The sequence below is a fragment of the Scylla paramamosain genome, chromosome 35, assembly GCF_035594125.1.
Source record: "Scylla paramamosain isolate STU-SP2022 chromosome 35, ASM3559412v1, whole genome shotgun sequence".
Classification (NCBI taxonomy): Eukaryota; Metazoa; Arthropoda; class Malacostraca; order Decapoda; family Portunidae; genus Scylla; species Scylla paramamosain.
Window position 1 is genome coordinate 16,601,700 of NC_087185.1, and position 22,464 is coordinate 16,624,163.

Genomic DNA, 22,464 nt, shown 5'->3' on the forward strand with positions numbered 1-22,464 from the left:
GCCCGCTGCGTCAGGAAAAGCCGCTTGGCAAATGGTTTATGATCGGTCATCCAGAAAACAATAAAAAGGAAGGAAAGAAGAAAAATAGGAGAAAACTTAAAGACTGACAGACTACGATTAATGCATGTACAGTTGCAAAATAAAGAAGTGGCAGGTTGCTTAGACACGATGAAGAAAAGAAAGAAAGACTGATAGGCTTGGAAGAAAATGCTGACTAATGAATGTACAGCCGCGAAATGAAGAGTCAGTACATTGTTTTGACAGAGAAAAGAAAACGAAAGAAAAGAACAAAAACCGTGGTTGGTTTTGCTGAAATATGTTAATTTTTTCTTTTCTTTCAGACTTGCATAACACATGACCTTACTTATGTGAAGACTTCTTTTGCTCTCTTCTTGCAACTGTACATGTGATGGAATAAAGGGACGCACTGGGAACACACAGTTATTGTTAAAGATTATGAACAGTGATCATCTAGTGTAGTATTGCTTACAGTCACATTTTGTCTCATTGTATGTCGTAAATTCCCACAGCGTTTATTTCTCCCACAAGATTTCTTCATAATAATTTTCTTCATGATATATTAAATTAGACCAGAGTGTGCAAGGTTATGTTAGAAGAATTAATCACGGGAGAATTATTCTGGGTGAAGTTGTCAGGGAGGAAACTTCGCAGACAGAATTTACTTGGGTGGAATTTATAGACAAGTGTCGAAATATCTTACTGAGGCTTTTGTTTCACTAACCGTCTTTAATTTCGGCCTTTTCGCTATTAATCTTTAATTTTGGCTTAATTTAACAAATCATCTTTGATTTTGACATTTGTTTAACTTTTTTTAATATTTTGCATTTGCTTCACCAATTACTTTCAATTTTCACATTTTACATTTTCAGTTTGGCGAATTTTCATTTCATCATCATTAATTTTTGCCTTTGTTTCACTAATTATTCTGACATTTGTTTCATCCATAATCTTTAACAAAAACTGTGCGTATCCAGTGTGACCAATGCGGGAGTAACATGAGGGTTATGTGTAGGCTGTGCAAGCAAGACCCCAAGAGCCCCAAAGAGCCGTACCGCAGCGGAGGGTGACGGAGGCTGAGGCGCTCCGTGGTGAAGGTTCGGGCCGCTGGGCAGGACGTCTGGCTCGGGCTGAAGGGGAAAGCAAGGTGGAGGGAAAGGTCAGCTCCATCCTCGCGCTACTGAATGGTGGTGGCGCTCAAGATATAATTGCAAAGTGTTCTTCTTCACCTTTTCCCTTAACCCTTCTTAATTTTCTTCCTCTACTTCCTCCTTCTCCTTCTCCTTTACCTTCTCTTTTTGTAACTTTTCCTATGTTTCTTCTCCTATACTATTGCGTTCCAGACAAAATAGTAGTAATAGCAATTAAAGTACATACTATCGCACTTCTCCTGTTATCACATTCAAGTACTTTCGTCCTCCACGCCTCGCAGCAACGCGCACAATGCACACGCGTATATTTGCAAAGATATGAGTGACTCCTCAAATGTGACGTAGCAAGGGAAGGACGTTTAATTTCGGAGAGGAACTGTTTTCAATGAAGTGAAAAAGTGTTTATCGGTGGAAAGCATCACCTCGCCTGACACGTCCCTTGCAAGATGTCGCCGTGTCGGGTAAAAACAAGCTGCTCGTGACAGCGGCCCACGTCTCCCTGTCCTCCTTCCGACTAGGTAATGACACGATTTTGTGAGCGCAAAGGTGAAAGACATACAATTCTATTACGGAAAACGAGGACAGCTATTTAAATTCCGTACGGTTAATATACTCCATTTCTCTTTCTTCCAAACTTAGGTGGTGAAAGGCTCTCCTAATTACGTACGAAAGTTAAAGATGAGGTAGTAAGACGTGCTGACGTATCCAGGCAAATATTTAATCGTGCTATATATATATATATATATATATATATATATATATATATATATATATATATATATATATATATATATATATATATATATATATATATATATATATATATATCTCATTAATTTCCATTACCATTATTTACCATTATCAAGAATATGTAGGTTTCTTCAGGGAAGAAATGAGAACTAGGGCATGGATTCAATAATAGCTCTTTCTCTACACACCTGACGTAAAAATCAAAAGGAAATATTATTATAATTTCTATTAACACGAAGTATCTATACGCTCCTCCACGCCAGAATTGAGAAGGAGTAGGAAATTAGGAGGACAGAGACGCGTGCCGTCCACGTAAAATGAATAAATAAAAGAGCAAAAGAGCAATATCAAAGCGTGAAACATTCCCAAACACAACTGAGGCGTCGAAACATTCCTTTAGGCTTGGCCACCACGCACACACGCGCACCTATGTATGTTGCTTGTATGTATGTATGTATGTGTGTATGTATGTATGTATGTATGTACTCGTATGTATATGTGCAGGTATACCGCCCTCACACCTCAGCCGTCACATCCGTCAATTTGTGATCGATGTTCGTGTTCACATTTGGAAACCTCACCTTCAAACGGAAAGCTTCGCCACGCTCACCTGTCACGACTGCTGCTCAGACCCGCGTGTCTACATTGCTGTGGTTCATTATGCATGGTGTGCCACTCGACACTGCCGAGTTTCACATGTTTAATTTACTGCAGTTGACTATATTCTGGATTCTGCGCGAGGCTTATTACTGTATATGAACGAGTCGGATGTTTACGCTTCACCTCTCAACGATGAGTTCCGCGGAAAACAGGCAAATCTCAAGAATAAGACTGCGTACTAGGCATTCATGTCTTTCTGTGGTAGATTATACATTGCATTCCACACAAAACAAGATTCTTTTTTCGAAAGTTAGATGCTTGTATTATGATTTATAGCTGAATTGCTACACATTTAATTTCTTTCTGCGAGGAATGAAAATTTTTAACTTATTCTACACATATACATAATTTCTTTAACCTGTTCTCACACAACTTGCTCACTACCGCTGGAGGCCCCGTGATGTCCTTACAGCTTGGTTAATAACACTTATCAGACTATATCTTCTCCATCCAGCTTTCAGGAGCACATTCATGTGACACGAGGCGCCGATATACTCTCATTGCCACAGACTCTGGCCCAGTGATTGTGTCACCTGAGGGCGCGCCAACATGATCACACTCTCATCCGCTGATTCGCCGTCAAATTTGTAGCTTGTTTGAGAACGAGGAATAAACTCACTTTGTATCCCTGTTAAAATATGTATTCACTTCAAAATATCAAAATATACAGTTGTAAATGTTTCGCTACGTTATTGATAAGTGTTTATGTTACGAGGAGGTAAGTGTTTTAGTAGGAATACAGTCCACTTTCCGTCAGCCAATCAAGAGGTGAGAGCATCGCCACTGAAGGCGTTACCATGTTTGTGTGTCCTCAAGTGACAAAATGACTGCACCAAAGAGTGCGGCAGCGGGTGTAGCTTTTGCTGTTACTAGTGCTGGAGGGCTGCTAGTGATATGCCTAAGACCCTGTGATGCGGAACTGGTGCTTCTACTCAACACTACGGAGCTACAATGCTTGGGTGAGTTAACATTACAACAGGATAATTCTACTTTATGATAATAAGAGTTTTACCTCACCAGCTGCTGTAATAATTCTGAAGGGAACACATCTACTGTTTACTATGACATGCAGCTTCCCCAGTCATGCAAATGGTGAAATCACACGCCGCGTCACCCTCAGCTGATCCCTTAACTAATACGGGAAGACGAATATCACAGACATTTGGCCCACTGGAGGCTTTAATGCTTTATACTGAAACTGCCACTTGTTACTGACCAGGCAAAGAATCTCATCAAAACATCACCATTATTATTATTATTATTATTATTATTATTATTATTATTATTATTAATTTTAAGCGGTATGGACAAGAGCACAACGATGGAAAAATTAATTAAGCAAAGATAATAATAGAATAATTAAAAAATAAATAAAAATGTGGCAGTGAATTTAAATTCACTAGTCAGGCTGATTTTTTCTTTTCTTTTTTTATCTAGATCTCTTTTAACTTGCTAAACAAAGATAGAATAAAATGAAAAAAAAAAAAGAAGCGCTGCAGAAATTACCTGAAATATGCATTTTACATTTAATTATAAAGTGATGATGATGACGATGTTAGTTTGTTAAAGAGAGTTCACCATGTCAGAGTCCAGCCATATACACAATTATACATTCTTGACTTGGTAACTATCTATTTGAACCTCTGATTACTGTGGCTTCTCATCCAAAGTGAAGTGACTGGCTGCATATTAAGACTTTACATTGAATGATAGTGAAAGACTGAGAACTGAGTAAAAAAGTGATGAATTAGGTTCCATAAATATATATTATCTACGGTGAGAGAGTGAAGAGGTGATGAACTAAACTCCGAAGTATACATTATCCATCCTACAAGCTGAATGATAGTGATAAAATAAATGACAAGTAGGTGTACACTCAGGGTCAGAAATCTAATAACCTAAAGCATTTACTATCAATCTGTTTACTTCATCGCTTTCCCTAAATATGAAGTCCTCTGATCTGCCTGGAATCTCATTTGCCAGGTTTCGTAGAATTAACAACATATTATAAGACTTAAAATTGCGATAAAAAAAATCTATACTGGTGGAAATAAATGCAATTACTTCACTACTGGCGATGACTCTACAGGTGACCATGACAGTACACAGACTACAGGGAGCTACTTACCGAGGCACGATACAGGGTGACGTTCAGGAGTGTTGGGTTGGTCTCCACTACAGAAAACTCCTCCACAGCGGGATCGTAGCCACTGGCGTACACCTATAGTAGTGGTAGTAAAAGTAGTAGTAGTAGTAGTAGTAGTAGTAGTAGTAGTAGTAGTAGTAGTAGTAGTAGTAGTAGTAGTAGTAGTAGTAGTAGTGGTGGTGGTGGCGGTGGCGGTGGTAGTAGTAGTAGTAGAAGTGGTAGTGGTAGTAGTAGTAGTAGTAGTAGTAGTAGTAGTAGTAGTGTAGTAGTAGTAGTAGTAGTAGTAGCGTAGTAGTAGTAGTAGTAGTAGTAGTAGTAGTAGTAGTAGTAGTAGTAGTAGTAGTAGTAGTAGCAGTAGTAGTATTAGTAGTAAGAGGAGGAGGAGGAGGAGGAGGAGGAGGAGGAGGAGGAGGAGGAGGAGGAGGAGGAGGAGGAGGAGGAGGAGGAGGAGGAAGAAGAAGAAGAAGAAGAAGAAGAAGAAGAAGAAGAAGAAGAAGAAGAAGAAGAAGAAGGAGGAGGAGGAGGAGGAGGAGGAGGAGGAGAAGGAGGAGGAGGGAGGAGGAGGAGGAGGAGGAGGAGGAGGAGGAGGAGGAGAAGGAGGAGGAGGAGGAGGAGGAGGAGGAGGAGGAGGAGGAGGACGCAGGACTGGACAATGCGAGCTACTTGTGAAAAACTCTACGGACGTGGCGAGCCGAATTACACTAACCTCCGTAGACTTTCTTGACCTATCTTCTACTACTACTACTACTACTACTACTATTACCATCACTAGCAGTAGTAGTAGTAGTAGTAGTAGTAGTAGTAGTAGTAGTAGTAGTAGTAGTAGTAGTAGTAGTAGTAGTAGTAGTAGTAGTAGTAGTATCCTAATTAAACTCATGTTGGAGGGTGTATGTGATTATTTATTAATGCATATTAGCATCGCAATTTTTACGGATTTGAATGAGTTTTTCGATGGAGTTTGTTTTATTTATTTTATGGAGTTTGATTTATGATTATTATGAGTCGTTATGAGTTTAAGGACACTCAACATTCCCTCTCTAATGCCAATCAATTATATTAATATTACCTATTATCTATTAATATTATCATTACGATTTTTATGATTTTTAGTGAGTTTTCTTGAGTTTATTGTTACTATGATTCGTATGAGTTTTTATGAGTTTATACAGCCACTTAAGGGCACTCAGCACTCCCTCACTACAGCCAATCAATCCTACTAATATCATCTATCATCTACTGATATTATCATTATGATTTTTTATGATTTTAAGAAAATTTTGGTGTGTGATTATTGTATTATGATTCCTATGAGTTTTCAAGAGTTTACATATTCTAGACAGTCATTTAAGGACACTGCATCCCCTCGCTATTCACTTCAACACAGCCACTCAGAGCACTCACCTCAAGACTGTAGTGTCCGGGCAGCAGGATGCGCCAATACTCCCCATACTTCGTGGTCTGGAAGCCGACGTCCCTCCCCTTCACTTTAAGCGAGGCTCCTTCCACGGGGCGGCCCTCAGCGTCCATCACGAAGCCTCGCACGCCCCTGTGCACCTCGCCAAGGTAATGCACCAGCGCCTGCAGACAACACACATACATCATATAAAGCAACAAAACCACGAACATCAAAGTAAAACAAGCACAGGACTTATAGTAATATATACTTAATACATTAACTACTACACGAGTCTCATTTTTATTATTATTATCATTTATTTTTATTTTTCTTTATGGCTATTGATGATTCTTATCTATATAAAAAGATTCAGGATCCTCACAAGCACACGAACACAGCCACAGCGTACGATACATCCCACTAGCATTACTGGACTGGGCTAGGTACCGTCATCACAAACACCACCATTTAGCATTAGAATCTTGCAGTCAATGGTACGTGTTTTCTTTCTAGTGGGAGAACTGCTGTTGACGTTAATATGAAATCTTGTTAAACTATTTATATGCCAAGTTAGAAAAGGGAAGGGAAGTGAAGTGTGTGTGTGTGTGTAAATAATTATACACGTTCAAAATGTATCCCACTACTACTACTACTGCTACCATCACCACCATTACTACTGCTACTACTGGTACTACTATTCCTACCGACCTTCTGATTATCTTCCCAGAACTTGGCCAATTCCTTCGCCATGGGATACTTGCAGCACGACATCTCAATAGTGATGTCCATACAACCATGCCAGACGTAGTTGTAGTCCTGCATCCCACCTGAGAGAGACAGACAGATAGACGGCTTGAAAGATACATATAGACAGTAAGGCAGAAAGATGGATATAGGGAAGGGCAGGTAGATGGATGGATATGTGGATGAATAGAAAGATAAACAGATAGGTAGGCAGATAGATAGACGGGTAGATGGGCAAGCGAACAGACAGATAGATAGATAGATAGATAGATAGACAGAAAGATAGATAGATAGTTAGATAGATAGACAGACAGGAGAGATAGACACAAACATATGTACCATCATAAATATATAGATGGATACAGATAAATAGACAGATAGATAGAGAAACAGACAGACAGACAGATAAACAAATAGATAAATAGTCAAATGAATAAATAAACAGAGATAAACAGATAGATAGATAGACAGATAGATAGATAGATAAACAATGTCTAAATACATAGCTGGGCAAATATAAAACAATAAATAAGTGAAGAGAATGATGAATAGAACAACAATATAAAAACAGATAAGTTTATACTCGCCGAAATGTATAAGAAGAATAACCAAAACTAGAGAGAATATGGAGAAAACACACACACACACACACACACACACACACACACACACACACACACACACACACGGGTGATGGGGAGTGGCAGGTATAATAAACTTTAATCAACTGAGAAAAAGAGAGAGAGAGAAGGTGATGAACGCAAATAGGCAAGAGAGAGAGAGAGAGAGAGAGAGAGAGAGAGAGAGAGAGAGAGAGAGAGAGAGAGAGAGAGAGAGAGAGAGAGAGAGAGAGAGAGAGAGAGAGAGAGAGAGAGAGAGAGGAAGGAGAGGAGTGAGGGAGGTAATTTCCTTGAATATTAAAGGGAGTATTCACATGAGGGAGGAAGGAGAGAGAGAGAGAGAGAGAGAGAGAGAGAGAGAGAGAGAGAGAGAGAGAGAGAGAGAGAGAGAGAGAGAGAGAGAGAGAGAGAGAGAGAGAGAGAGAGAGGAATGACAAAACCTCAGAGATAACAGAAAAATGTGTTAAAATCAATAAGATGCGCAGACAATCGTGCCACTTCGATGCCACGGTTCAGTCAGGGTGCCAGTTAAAGGTGCCAGTCACTTAGTGAATTACAAGTGCTGCGAAAAGGGCGCCACAAGTGGTTGTGCTTCATATGTTTTACGAGAGACTACTGCTAATCAAGGCTATCAATCAGTCAGTCAGTTGTTTACTTAGCCAGTCAGTAAATTAACTAGTAAATCAGTCAGTCAGTCAGTCAGTAAATCAGCCAGTCATTCAGTCAGTCAATTAGTAAATCAGCCAGTCAGTCAGTCATTCTCTCAGTCAGTTAATCAATCAGCAAGTCAGCCAGTCATTCAGTCAGTCAGTCAGCAAATCAGCAAATCAGTCAGGAAATCAGCCATTCAGTCAGGAAATCAGCCATTCAGTCAGGAAATCAGCCATTCCGTCAGTCAGTAAATTAATCGGTAAATCAGTCGGTCAGTCAATCAGTCAGTACGTGAGTGAGTGACCGAGTCAATCACATAATTTGTCAGTCAGTGACTTCATTAGCGAGTTATGAATGATTTTACTAGAGTTAGCCACGAGGTATTGAGTTAATAGCATCAGTCAGCCAAAAATAAATAAATAAATGAATAAATAAATAAATAAATAAAACCAGTCACTCAGTCAAGGGAGTCATTCAGATAGTCAGTCATGCCGAGAAGTATCACAGAAGAGGTAAAACTGGCAAATCTTTCACAGCAAGCATTACATACATAAGACAAAGAACATGAACATGGAGCAAAGAGCAAGAACACAGAACACACAAGAGCAAGCACAACACACAGGAATAACAAGCAACACATGACACCATTAAAACACAACATAAATATAAACAATAACAAAAACAAACTTCATATCAAATCTCCACAATGAATTAGGTAGAGACAACAAGCGTACCTGTAAGAGGATACCAGGCAGCTCCGTTCGTGGTGCCATTGGTGAAGGCAGGTGCACCGGGTTTGCAAGGTAAACCCAAGTGCATTGTACCGTGGTTGAAGGAGTAAATGCCAGCCAGGTGCTTGAAAACGTCCTCATCCGGCGTCAGAGAAGGTGTTGATGTAAACTGCTGGAAGACTGCGGGGAGATGATCAAGCTAGTTAAGGGGCGTGACAGGGGAGTGTGTTGCCAGAGACGGTGCACAGTTAGGACGTGCTGCGGAGAGCGATGCGGCACAGACTGATACTTTCCCGCACTGGTGACAAACAATTACGTCTCCAGTGATAGATTTTAGCAAAGGACGCCAAATATCTGGTTTCGGTTGTTTGATTTCCATGATGAAGATCGAAAATATAACTTCAAATGGTAGGTTCTCGCAACGAAGACCAAAAATTTCACTTAGACATGTAGCCAGAAAGCCAGAAAAGGACTCAAAGAGATAACTTCCCGTGATGAAAACCAAAAATATGACTAAGTGTAAGATTTTTCGCAATGGAGACTTAAAGAAGAATGAAGTCTGTCGAGGGAATTTCATCCTTTGACTAAACCTTGCACTATTACTGGATGGATGACGCTTGTTAACTAATACGATCTTAATATCAATAACATAAGACAATTTTATTTAGCAAAGTACTAAAATCTCGGAACCACGCTATTACTCCTTTTATTATCAGTAATGTCTTTTGAAATTATTAAACTTCTATTAAACTTAAGAAATTCCCGTCACAACTCTCATATTTAATTAGTATTTTTAACGAGGGTTTAAATTTACTAACATGAGTAAGTTTGTCGGGGAAAATAACTGTATTTAAGCCGATAATTTTCACGGGCAAGGCCGAAAAAATGAGAGTCCGTCAGGGAAGGTAATGGAGTTTTCCGCTGATTAACTTAACTGGATTTGATACCGAGGAAAAGAATCTGTCTGGGAAAGTGACTGAGACTTCAATCAGTGAGTTATCTTGAGAGAGAGAGAGAGAGAGAGAGAGAGAGAGAGAGAGAGAGAGAGAGAGAGAGAGAGAGAGAGAGAGAGAGAGAGAGAGAGAGAGAGAGAGAGAGAGAGAGAGAGAGAGAGAGAGAGAGAGACAAAATCATCTGGCAGTTTTCTTTTTATCACTATTTTATTTACTGATTTATTTATTGCCAATTAAAAAAAAAATAATCAAAGTCTATCACTCTTTAATGTAACACTAGATCACCCTCCCCAGCACACGTCCGAACAAGGCCACGTCCCGGCAAAGCACGTCGGTACAGGATCTTTAAGTGTTGTGTGGCTACGTGTTTATTTCAGTCACTGAGTTCAATTTACTGAGTTTAAGTAAGATCATCGTTCAGTGAGAAGACTATTCCCGCTTGCCTAACTGACTGACCAATGAGAATACAGGAGTTAACTAAGTACATCTAATTGGTTGGGGATAAGAAAGACGTGAATGGTTTCTACACTGAACGTGGGTTGCTTGCTACAGTGTGTGTGTGTGTGTGTGTGTGTGTAAAACTATATGACTATACGAACAGAACTGCCAAGAAAGCCTTTTTTTTTTTTTTTTTGGTGGACTGTGGGTGAAAGTTTAAGTGAAAAAAGGAAACAAAGAGCGTCTTGCACTTAGGAACCAAAAATATGTGGACTGAAGTAAACTGACACTTTGGAGTTCAAGTTGATGTTATTTAGGTGTGGTTACTTTCGAGTATTTTGAACGTTGGGAGACTTTAACATGGTATTTAGGTATTAATGTTTGTATTTAGTTATTGAAGTATAGTCATTATGTACCATAAATTAGGAACTACTGGACACGCAAACAGGAAGAATAAAGCCGAGTGCACTGAAAAGCAAGAAATTATCGTCAAAATCATGCAAATACACTGATCAGAGAAAATAAACTAAAAGGTGCAAAGGTGAAAGATGCACTGCCTACATTAATTAAAAGCAGAAAACACGGCAATGAGCAAATAACTACACTGAATAACAAAGCAATGATCATCCGTATTCCTTTTCGGCATCTTATTGTGCTCATATTCAAACAAGCACTAGTGTCAATTACTCGGGTTCTTGAGAGTGTTTTTTAATGATTCTAGTAATATAATCTTATCTCGTCTGTATTTCAAGAATCTCGTTCCGTTTACAAAGCTTATTCAAGAGTGTTTTCATGATCTCAATGACTGTAATAAGTATTCTGCACCATCTGGCGGGATTAAGACACCCGTAAGAACTCGACAGCATTACCTCTGTGGCTTTGACTGAGATATCACAGTGTTGAATAATGCATCTTATCTCGATAATTTCTGACAGGTTATATGGAAAGTCATTGAGGTTTTATAGAGTGTTTCCATGATTCCAGCGATGGCTTAACACTGACTGCTATTTGGTACATCTTTTCTTAATTAATAATCACTCTGAGACATCTTTCCTTGTTTTACAGCCACATCCAATCTTTCAACTGTTTAGAAATTGCAAAATCTATTCTTTTTAATCCCTCATTTTCTTGCAGATGCTTATAAAGATTTCATGCTTTATTTATGGTGGTGTCAATTGTTTCGTATGGTGAAATGGTTAAACATCACCAGGGAGAAAACACCCTTGAGAACCAGATTAATCATCTCTGTGAATAGTGAAAACTCTCCTGTTGATGGAGCCAAAGTGTTTCAGAATACGGACCATCGAGTCTAAGGGACGAAACACAAACAAGTGAGCATCGCCAACACCAACACAACAACAACACAAACACTACCATGCGATGTCGACTCGTATTCAGTGTTTGGGTTTAGTTAGAGTTACAAATTAGAAGAGTTTCATCGGAAATATTTTGTTTTGTAATGTTTTTTTTTTATTAATTGGTTTATGGAGTGGGCGAGTTAGACGATGGTTGATTTTTATTTGATTTTTATATATTCGTTGTTAGAAATATATCGACAACATCGGTGATAACGTAACGTAAAGGAACTAAAGTGCTATCTCGACACGGAAATATATGTAAAAAGAACCAGTATAATTTGGCAAATATTACGAAAATATAATGAATAAAAAAAGTAAGTTAATATCATCACAATAGATTAGTTACAATACTTTCTGAAGTTTTCCTTAGTTAAAAATCGAAAAAAAAAATCAATACGGAATAATAATAATAATAATAATGATAATAATAATGATAGACTTCCACAGGCCGCCAAGGAAGCAACACAAAAGCAATAACATCACCACACGTTTGGCAAATCACGAAAGCAACAAAATAAGTTTCAACCAAGAAAACCCAACTCACCACTTTTAAAATCGACTTCCTCCCTACCGTCTTTGCCTTGCGTTTCGTTTAAAATGCGCAGAAGTTGTGACCAGTCCATTGCTTGAGTCGAGGCGATCGTGTGGCGAAAAGAAAGGAAAAAAGGAAAAGGAAGAAACGAAATGATCGCTTTTTTAATTTAAAGAGAAAAGTAATGCAAAGACTACGTGCTAAAAAGCTGCTTCTGCGAGAGCTAAACATGTGGTTCGATAATTTTTCCAAGAGTCGATATAAAAAGTTAGATCCCATGATTAATTGTTTGGATCTCACGATAAATGGCGTTGGATCCTCGATAAGATGTTGGATCACATAATAAAGGTGTTGGATCCCACGGTAATCAGTTATTGGATCCCACGATAAAGAATCTGATGCTAAAACTGTTAGACCTTAAATTCTCCTTCATTTGCTAAGAGATGCACACGTTTTTAGATTACTTGGCTCCCGATGATAAATTGACAATATTACCTTCATAAACATTTCAAGCTTTTCGTATCAAAGTATTGAGGATTAAACAATGACTTCTGCCTATTCCTTGCCTGGGTGTTGTGAATCGTCGACTTGACTTAAGAAAACTTTGAAGACATCGGTAAAAACATCTCAATGGGTGGTTCCAATGGCAGCTTTCCACATCACAATTTCGAGGATTTAACAAAGAACTGGTCCATTCCGAGGTTGGATTTTGTTTTGATTTATGAGAAAAAAAATTCAGTATATTGATGAAATTGCTTTTTTTTTTTTTTTCTCTCTCTCTTTTTGTTCCATAATTTCTATATTTCATGAAAGACAGTGTTTGTGAACGGTCGAGTTGATATGTCTATATAGTCGACGGTCTACATCTCATCATGCAAGGTTTGTGTGGGGGGAAGGAAATAATGAACCATGAACTAACCAATAATAATAAAAAAAAGAGTAAAAAACAAATTTCCTTTAGATTTACAACAAACTGGAGCTATAGGAAACAATACTGGCAATAATGAGTGAATGAGTAACTCGCTTCAAACCGCCGCGGGCACTAGACAGCGAGTGAGTGAGTGACACGCTATCAAGGTGGTGTACCTGCACATAATGGCTTCAGGTTGCACTCCTTGACTACAGGACACAAGAAGAGCAGAGTTAGTCACATGGCGGCCATAACAACATCCTAAGCACATACACCTAACTTACATATAATTTATTTGATTCTCATTCTTTCAGGTTATTTCCACTAAAAGAAAATGAATAAGTTTTTATACATAATCTTGACATTACACATACACTTAATATTAAGAATTCCTGTGGGATGTATTGATATATAAGCATTTCTAACTACAAAATGCCTAAATAAATAATTATGTCTTAGGATATAATAATATTCATATACATAAATTAACCTACACAAGTCTATACCTATAAAACTTCAATATCTTAATCTTCTAACTGAAAGAGAGAGAGAGAGAGAGAGAGAGAGAGAGAGAGAGAGAGAGAGAGAGAGAGAGAGAGAGAGAGAGAGAGAGAGAGAGAGAGAGAGACCGTCCTCACTTGAAAACAGTTCCCTCACCGCACCGCACAATTCACAACAAAGACCTCATTAAAACTAACAACACTAATTATCCTAACAAGAGCAGCCCTCCCTTACCCTCTTGGAAAAAGCCTACAAGAACCCTTACGTAAAAGAAGTAGGGGTGGGGAGCACGTACTAGTGTTTGGCGAGTTGTCGAAGGGGTAGGACGCGACGAGAGCTCCGCCGTGCAGGTTGGCAGAGAGGACGAACTGAATTTTGGAGATCCACTGTTTCACCGCCTCCGCCTCGGGTTGGCTCTTCTTGTTGTTTTGCTTGAAGTAGTCAGGGAAGTTGCGATTCAGGTCGAACCCTCGGGCATTGTACCTTGAGGAGTTGGAGGAGGAGGCGGAGGAGGAGGAGGAGGAAGTGGAGGAAAGGGGGGGAAGGTGTGGAGATGGAGGTGTGGGGGTGAGGAAAGTGTGTGAGTGGAGGAGGAGGAGGAGGAAAGAAATAAAGAATGAAAGAAAGAAAGAGAAAGAAGGGAGGGAAAGGGGGGGAGAGAAAAAGAAAAATGTATTAGTAGGAGAACAAGGGGTTAATGGGAGAGGCGGAGGAAGGAAAAGAAGAGGAGGAGGAGGAGGAGGAGGAGGAGGAGGAAAGGAAAAAAAGTAACTAGTTAAGCTTGTTTGCTGGTAAAAAAAAAAAAAAAAGAAATCGTATATATTGTAGTTATCAATATTTGCCCTTCCTCCCTTTTTGCTTCTCTCTTTCCTTGCCCTTCCTTCCCTCCCTCATTCTCTTTTCCCTTCTTTCCTTCCTGCTTCCCTCTTTCCTTTCCCTTCCCTCCCTGGCATTCTCTTTCCCTTCCCTTCCTTATTAATGTGACCAGCGGGGCTCAATCTTGATTCACCTGCCGCCCTTCCCTTCCCTCCTTCTCTCCTCCACTCCCTGCCTTCTTTACTCTTTCATCTCTCTCTCTCTCTCTCTCTCTCTCTCTCTCTCTCTCTCTCTCTCTCTCTCTCTCTCTCTCTCTCTCTCTCTCTCTCTTACAGACACGTCCCTTTTTCATAACCCCGTTTCTTTTCCACACACACCTGGCCCCTCTCTCTCTCTCTCTCTCTCTCTCTCTCTCTCTCTCTCTCTCCTCTCTCTCTCTCTCTCTCTCTCTCTCTCTCCTCTCTCTCTCTCTCTCTCTCTCTCTCTTCCCTTCTCTTCTTTAATCCTTCTCTTCCTTCCATTCATCCGCCTACCAACACACTCCCTCCTTCTCTCACTCCCTCCCTCCCTCCCTCCCTCCATTCTCTCCATCCTCTCCTTCTCTTCTCTTCCTTTAGGTAACACTTCTTTTTCTCTTCGTTTATTCGCCATTTTTCTTTCTCTCTCCCTCCTCTTAACCCTTCATCTTTATTCCTTCTATTTTTTTAATCTTTATCAAGTTTTTCTTTCACCCACATTCTGTTCCTTCATCTTTCTTTTATTCCTTCTTTCTCTATTGATTTTCCTTTTCATTTTTTTTTTATTTATTCATTTTCTCCCTCCTCGTCCTCTTCCTCCTCCTCTTCATATTTCATACTTATGCATTTATGTTTTTTTTTTCCACTTATTCAATCATTTCTCCGCCTTTCTTCTCTCCTTCCTTCTTCATTCACTCTTCTTTCTTCTTCTTTCTCCTTCCATCCTCTCCCTCCTTTCTTCTTCCTCCTCTTTTTGTCTCTCCTTCAACATTTTCTTTCCATTCACACGTTTCCATTCACACGTTATCTCTTATTTTATTCCGTTCTTTGATATTTTTTTTTATTTATCCATTTCCTATTCCTCTTCTTCTCTCCATCTACTCGTATATTCTCTTCAGTTTTCATTTAATTCATCCTTTATTTATCATTCTTCCTCCGTTTCCCCATTTTTTCATCTATCCATCCATCTATTGCTCTTTATCTCATCTCCTCTCTTTCTTTCTCTCTCTCTCCATCTGTTCTAACACTTTTCTTCAGTCTTCTATTTTTTCTTTTTTTTTTTTTGTTCTTTCTATTTACTTTTCTTCTTCCATCTTACCTCTTCTCTCTGCTTTCTATCCATCTCTTAAATTATTCTCTTCACCATCTTCCCCCCCTCTTTCTCCATTTTTTCTCACTTTTTTTTTCGTTTCTCTAATCCTTATTTCTGTCTATATTCACTTATTTCCCTTCTCAACTCTTTCTCTTTTTCTCTCTCCAACACATATCTGTTTTTTTTTTTTCTATCTTCCCTCCCTTTTTCCTCTCTTATTTTTCTTCGCTTTTTTTAAACCTCCCATTACATCTTTCTGTTCATTTTCTTTAACTTCCTTTCTCATCTCTCCTCTCTTTCTCTTTCCAACACATACCTGCTTCTTTTCTTCCCATCTTCTCCTTTTTTCCTTTTTTTTTTATCCTTCTAACACTTTTTTTTCGCTTTTTTTAACCTATATTAAATCTTTGTTCATTTTCTCCAACTTCCCCTTCTCATCTCTTCTCTGCCCTACACGTATCTGCTTTGCTGTTCTCCCCGTCCCCTCTGTTCCTTCCCTCCTTGTGCCGCTTACCTGCCCTGGCCCGCCCCTGACACGTTCCCTCCCTCGCCACCGTCAAAACCGTCGGGGTTCATTGATGGCATGATGTGGGATTCTCGTGTTATCCAGAAGCCAACGCACGTAGTCATCCGTTTGGTAGTTCTTGGCGAGGGTACTGTGTGTGGAGATATTGGGGAAATGTAGTACACGCACTCGCGCACACACACACATGCACACATGCACACACACACACACACACACACACACGGATGAAATGTTTAATACGTACGTGTATGCACCGTAGAATAGTCTTAGAAAGAATGAAAAAACCAAAGAAAAGCACGCAGTTCTGAGCACGCACACACACACACACACACACACACACACACACACACACACACACATTACAAAATAATACACGATACAAAAAACAACAAATTAAAGCATGGACCATATCTATCCACTATCCAAACAAACAAAACAACACGACTGATAATACAGAAAATTGATAAACATGGCCTTGATAAAAATATTTCGTGTACATAATCACTCACACACACACACACACACACACACACACACACACATGACAAGGGCAGTTCTCTTAGTTACCTCAATTAAATGTAGTAGCATCTCCCTTCCTATAGCCTCGTTCCCATGCATGTTGGCCACGTACTTGACATTGGGGCTGGCCTACAATGTGCTGGTAGGGCGAGGACGACACCACCATCACCCAGAGGTCACGGCCTGCGGGGGAAGGGGAAGCAAGGTGGCCAATGAGTGAGGGAAGCACAAAGGAACACAAAGGAAGGATGTAGTGAATGTAGTGTAGCAAATCTGCCTGTCTTTACAAGGTTGTTTGTGCTAAGCTAACACTGGAGAGAGAGAGAGAGAGAGAGAGAGAGAGAGAGAGAGAGAGAGAGAGAGAGAGAGAGAGAGAGAGAGAGAGAGAGAGAGAGGAGAGAGTGAGAGAGAGAGAGAGAGAGATGAAAAATGAAAAGCGAAGAAAAGTTAAATAAAAATAAACCGTAGAAAAAAACTCAACGAGACTGAAAAAAAAAAGTAAAAAAAGAAGACGAGAGAAGAGGAAAAGGAGGAGAGGGAGGAGGGAGGGAGGAGGAGGAGGAGGAGGAGGAGGAGGAGGAGGAGGAGGAGGAGGAGGAGGAGAGTAAAGGGGAAACAAGAGATATGTTATGAAGCACATTCTTCGTGTTGACACATACATAAAAAATCAGTGCCTTCGTTACTTTCTAAAAACAACCCAAATTAGAAGTGCACGAGGAGGAGGAGGAGGAGGAGGAGGAGGAGGAGAAGGAGGAGGGAGGAGGAGGAGGAGGAGGAGAAGGAGGAGGAGGAGGAGGAGGAGGAGGAGGAGGAGGAGGAGGAGGAGGAGGAGGGAGGAGGAGGAGGAGGTCGGTTCCATTCTTCCTAATTAACTTTATTCATATTTTCTCTCTCTCTCTCTCTCTCTCTCTCTCTCTCTCTCTCTCTCTCTCTCTCTCTGAGGAAATGAAACCGGTCCACCAGGAAATAGAAACGTATGGAGCTTAAGATGAGACGGTGGGAGTTATGCCAAGATCTCCCCCCTCTCTCTCTCTCTCTCTCTCTCTCTCTCTCTCTCTCTCTCTCTCTCTCTCTCTCTCTCTCTGCGTCCCCCAACACGGAGGAATATTGACATTTGCTTCAAGTGGATCAGTTATTTCTCTCTCTCTCTCTCTCTCTCTCTCTCTCTCTCTCTCTCTCTCTCTCTCTCTCTCTCTCTCTCTCTCTCTCTCTCTCTCTTACATAAAGTAGAGAAGAACAGTGCAAGAGACAAAGCTCATTCTTTTTTCCTCCTCCTCCTCCTCCTCCTCCTCCTCCTCCTCCTCTTCAACCCTCCTTATCGTCCCCCTCCTCCTCGTCCTCTTCTTCGCTCCTTATCATCTCTTCCTCCTCCTCCTCCTCTCCCTTCTCCCTCTTTACCCCCCCTCCTCCTCCTCCTCCTCTTCCTCCTTATTCCTCTTTCAGTCTTCCTTTTCTTCCCCTCTTGGCATGTCCTGCAGCTCCTCCTCCTCCTCCTCCTCCTTCTCCTCCTCCTGACTTGGAGACAACAACCACACAGTATCATATGTATTGTAGTTTGGAGATGTATATATGCAAATCCTCTCTCTCTCTCTCTCTCTCTCTCTCTCTCTCTCTCTCTCTCTCTCTCTCTCTCTCTCTCCTCTCCTCTCTCTCTCTCTTATTCACAGACACGCACGTACTCTAAATACGAACACACACACACACACACACACACACACGGATAAGAAATGGGGTGAATGGGTAGAAATGGAGAAAAAGACCACATGCTTTTAAACAATTTGGAGAGATAAAGAATGGACGATGCGCTGAGAGAGAGAGAGAGAGAGATGAGAGAGAGAGAGTGAGAGAGAGAGAGAGAGAGAGAGAGAGAGAGAGAGAGAGAGAGAGAGAGAGAGGAGAGAGAGAGAGAAGGCAAAAAACAAGACACTGAACTCACACACACTCACACACACACACACACATATTGGTAGTAGTAGTAGTAGTAGTAGTAGTAGTAGTAGTAGTAGTAGTAGTAGTAGTAGTAGTAGTAGAAGTTTATTGATAAAGTATAAGTGGAAAAATATACGTAACACACACACACACACACACACACACTTACTTACCTTGCACGGACTTGCCGATAGAGTAAAGCGCCGTCAGGTTCGGGTAAGTGGCGCTCATGGCTCGCAGAAAGTCGGTCATCGAGGTGTAGTTGTGGTACTCGAACGTCAGTGTGTTGGAGGGGCTGTGGGGAACGAGGCGCACCGACTGTTAGCAAGGAGGAGGAGGAGGAGGGAGGAGGAGGAGGAGGAGCAAATCGTTAAGAAAGGAGGAGGAGGAGGAAGACGAGCAATTGTTACGAAGGTGAGGAGGAGGAGGAGCGACTGTTTTGGAGGAGGAGGAGGAGGATGAGGAAAAGCAATTGTTAGGAAGAAGAAGGGGTAGGAGGAGGAACTGTTAGGGAAAAGGAGGAGGAGCAATTGTTACGAAGGAGGAGAAGGAGGAGGAGGAGGAGGAGGAGGAGGAAGAGGAGGAGGAGGGAGGAGGAGAAGAAGGAGGAGCAACTGTTACGAAGGAGGAAGAGGAAGACGAGGAGGACCTGTTACGAAGAAGGAGGAGGAGGAGGGTAGTAGTAGTAAGTAGTAGTAGTAGTAGTAGTAGTAAGAAAAATCATTAGTTTTACCAACATCAATGACTGAAGGACACAGGAATCAATGATGTATATTTCTCTCTCTCTCTCTCTCTCTCTCTCTCTCCTCTCTCTCTCTCTCTCTCTCTCTCTCTCTCTCTCTCTCTCCTCTCTCTCTCTCTCATAAGACCTAGTTGTTGCCCGCTTCACCAAATCCACCCATCACTCCCATCCATCACTCCACCCGTCACTGCACCCCATCACTCCATCCATCAATCAGTCAGTCAGTCAGCCAGCACGCACCTGATGAGGCTCTCGTCGAAGTACTGTGGGTCGTACTGCTTCAGGTAGTTGGAGGGCGGCTCGTGCACCGTCTGGCCTCTAATGTACTGGATGGCCGTCAGGTACACGTAGAAGAAACCAACCACGATCATCATCAGGTACCACATTGCCGGCTTCATCTTTCTGCACCAACGCCTGGGAGAACAGAGTGGATAGGTGGGTAAGTAAGTGGGTTGATTGATAGCCGGATGGATAGATAGATAGAGAGATAGATGGATAGACAAATAGACAGAGATATGTGTCGATAGATGTACTCGTACAGGTAGGTTGGTTGGCAGACAGACAGGTAGATAGATAGATAGATAGATAGATAGATAGTTAGATATAAGTAGGTAGATAGATAGACTGATAGATAGATGGATAGATGGGTAGTTTAGATGAATAGGTAGTTTACTGACTATAAGTAATATTTACAACAACAAATATAAGAGATCAGAAAAGAACAGCCATTATTATTATTTTTTATTTTTTCTGAATTACTACTATATTTTTTTTTTACTTATTTCTATCTATATCAATGCATCAATGAGACCAGAGAAGACGCTTAAAAATAATCACCATTCCGAGTGGCTAAGTACTTTGCTGCTTCGTGTTTCGATACCAACGTCTTCAAGCAGATAAAGAAGAATGGGAGTTACAGTTCGTCCTTCTGAATGACTAATGTCGGTACTCTCAAACACTCCGGCGCCTCATCATTACTAAGCTCAAGCTCTTGTGGAAGCTGTTACGGTTTTCACGAGTGTTTTCATGATTGCAGTGATAATTTTGGGATTCTGCATTGCTAATAAGGAAGTCTTCTCTATACCTAAATATAAATAAATATATACATACATAAATAAAACATCATTAATCAATACTAAAAGAAACGGGTTCATGTCTGATAGTTTAAAAACAGACCGAAAAAAAAAAATTTAAAAAAGTGGCAGATAAATGGAACAGACTCAGTAATCAGGTTGTTAGTGCCGAATCGATATTGAGCTTTAAAAAGATTAAGTGAATTTATGGGCAAGGAAGACAGCTGTGTATAGGTAAGTATGTTTTATGCAGGAACTGTCAACTGGTTTCTTGCAGCTTCCCTTGTGCCGTCTTCATGTTGTCACTACGAGATGCTTTTCTAAACAAATATTCGTCACTTTGCACTTAAAACACACACACTGGAGTTTAGGTCTTCATGCTGTCATTACGAGATGCTTTTCTAAACAAATATTCGCCACTTTGTACCTAATTCACACACACACACACACACACACACACACACACACACACACACACACACACACACACACTCACACACACACACACACACACACACACACACTCAAGAGTTACTTTACAAGGCCACCTAAGCATGATAATCAGAAATCCCAGCACGTCCATTCACTCTCCAGCTCAGGGTTAAGAAAAGAAGAAAAGATAGAAAAGATAAAAATAAAAACGATCTTTATGGAGTCATCAGTCAGGCTCCCAAGACGTCAGGATTGTGCCCACTCGTCGTGAAATAGCAGCGGCATTATGACGATGAGGGAAGACAGATATCAACAGCCAGATGGAAGAAACGATTATCAGATGGAGGAAATACGGCGCTTCTGGTGGCCTGACACGTACATTTTGTTTTTTTTTTGTCTCTTAAGAAAACGAGACAGGGGTAAAGGATAGAAGACTCATGGATAAGAAAAAAAAAGAAAAGAAAAAAAGAAATTCAATGACGCGTTGAGACAATTGAAAAAAAAAGAAGATAAAAAAATCTACATCTAGCAATGTGTCGCGTCTATCTAAGGGATAGGAAAGACTAACAAGAAAAGGAATTTGATGAGTGACGTGTTGAAACAATTGGATAGGGTATAGGACTGGAGACTCGTAGATAAGAAAAACAAAAGAAATTGAGTGCCGCGTTGAGAAAATTGAAAACAAAAAATACATCTGGCATTTTGTAGCGTCTATTCTTTTTTATTCATTTTATTTTTGTATGAAAGTGAGCCAGATCTAAGGGATAAAAAAAAAAATCGCAAGAACAATTGGTAAATGACGCGTTCAAACATTAAAAAAAATCTACTTCTACCAGTTTATCACGTCTTTTTTTTTTTTTTTTTTTTAATGGAAAGGGAGCCAAATCTAAGGGACGGATAACTAATATGGAAAAGTAGAAATTTATTAAGTAACGCGCTCAACCAACTAAAAAAAATAAATAAATAAATAACTGCAATGGAATTTTGCCACGCCTATTGTTTTCAGTTTTCTTTCTAAATTTTTATATGAAAAACGAGACAAGATTAATCGAAAGAAATAAAACTAATAAGCAAAAACAAAATGAAATCGGTGAATGACGCGTTGAAACAATCTGAAAAGAGAGTAATACTACACATCTATGGAAATTTTGCCACGTGACCTTGTATATCTTATTCAACAAAGGCAAAACTGAAACAAAAAGATGTGATGTTAAAAAAAAAAAAAAGGTTTAGTCAGTAAGCGACGAAAAACAGCAACCCAAAAAAAAATGTATAATTGGCACTGTATTTTAAAACGTAGCATACTCATTTGTGTTAAATTAAATCAAGATACGAATAAGAGAGAGAGAGAGAGAGAGAGAGAGAGAGAGAGAGAGAATGAAGCCCCAAGCCTAAATGAACCGCGTGCATGAAGGTTCATTCCCAGGGGAGTGAACGAGGCGCTTCAATACACAAGTGAACTAAAGCTTCATTCACTGCTCCGAAATTGCATTCAGTTTGCCTTCAAAACTGTGAGAACCGTAGTGAATGACTCTCTCC

General features: G+C 40.2%; 1 protein-coding gene across 1 annotated transcript in view; it reads right to left on the bottom strand.

Annotated features, from left to right (window-relative positions):
* Positions 1-22,464, bottom strand: part of LOC135090718 (carboxypeptidase D-like) — a 41,558-nt gene that overhangs the window by 6,263 nt on the left and 12,831 nt on the right. The window contains 13 exon segments of the mRNA XM_063987740.1: positions 1,074-1,148; positions 4,708-4,800; positions 6,127-6,303; positions 6,830-6,948; positions 8,871-9,047; positions 13,235-13,267; positions 13,855-14,042; positions 16,219-16,295; positions 16,297-16,347; positions 16,798-16,872; positions 16,874-16,932; positions 18,852-18,973; positions 19,661-19,834. Of these exon segments, the coding sequence (XP_063843810.1) occupies positions 1,074-1,148; positions 4,708-4,800; positions 6,127-6,303; positions 6,830-6,948; positions 8,871-9,047; positions 13,235-13,267; positions 13,855-14,042; positions 16,219-16,295; positions 16,297-16,347; positions 16,798-16,872; positions 16,874-16,932; positions 18,852-18,973; positions 19,661-19,834 (1,420 nt within the window).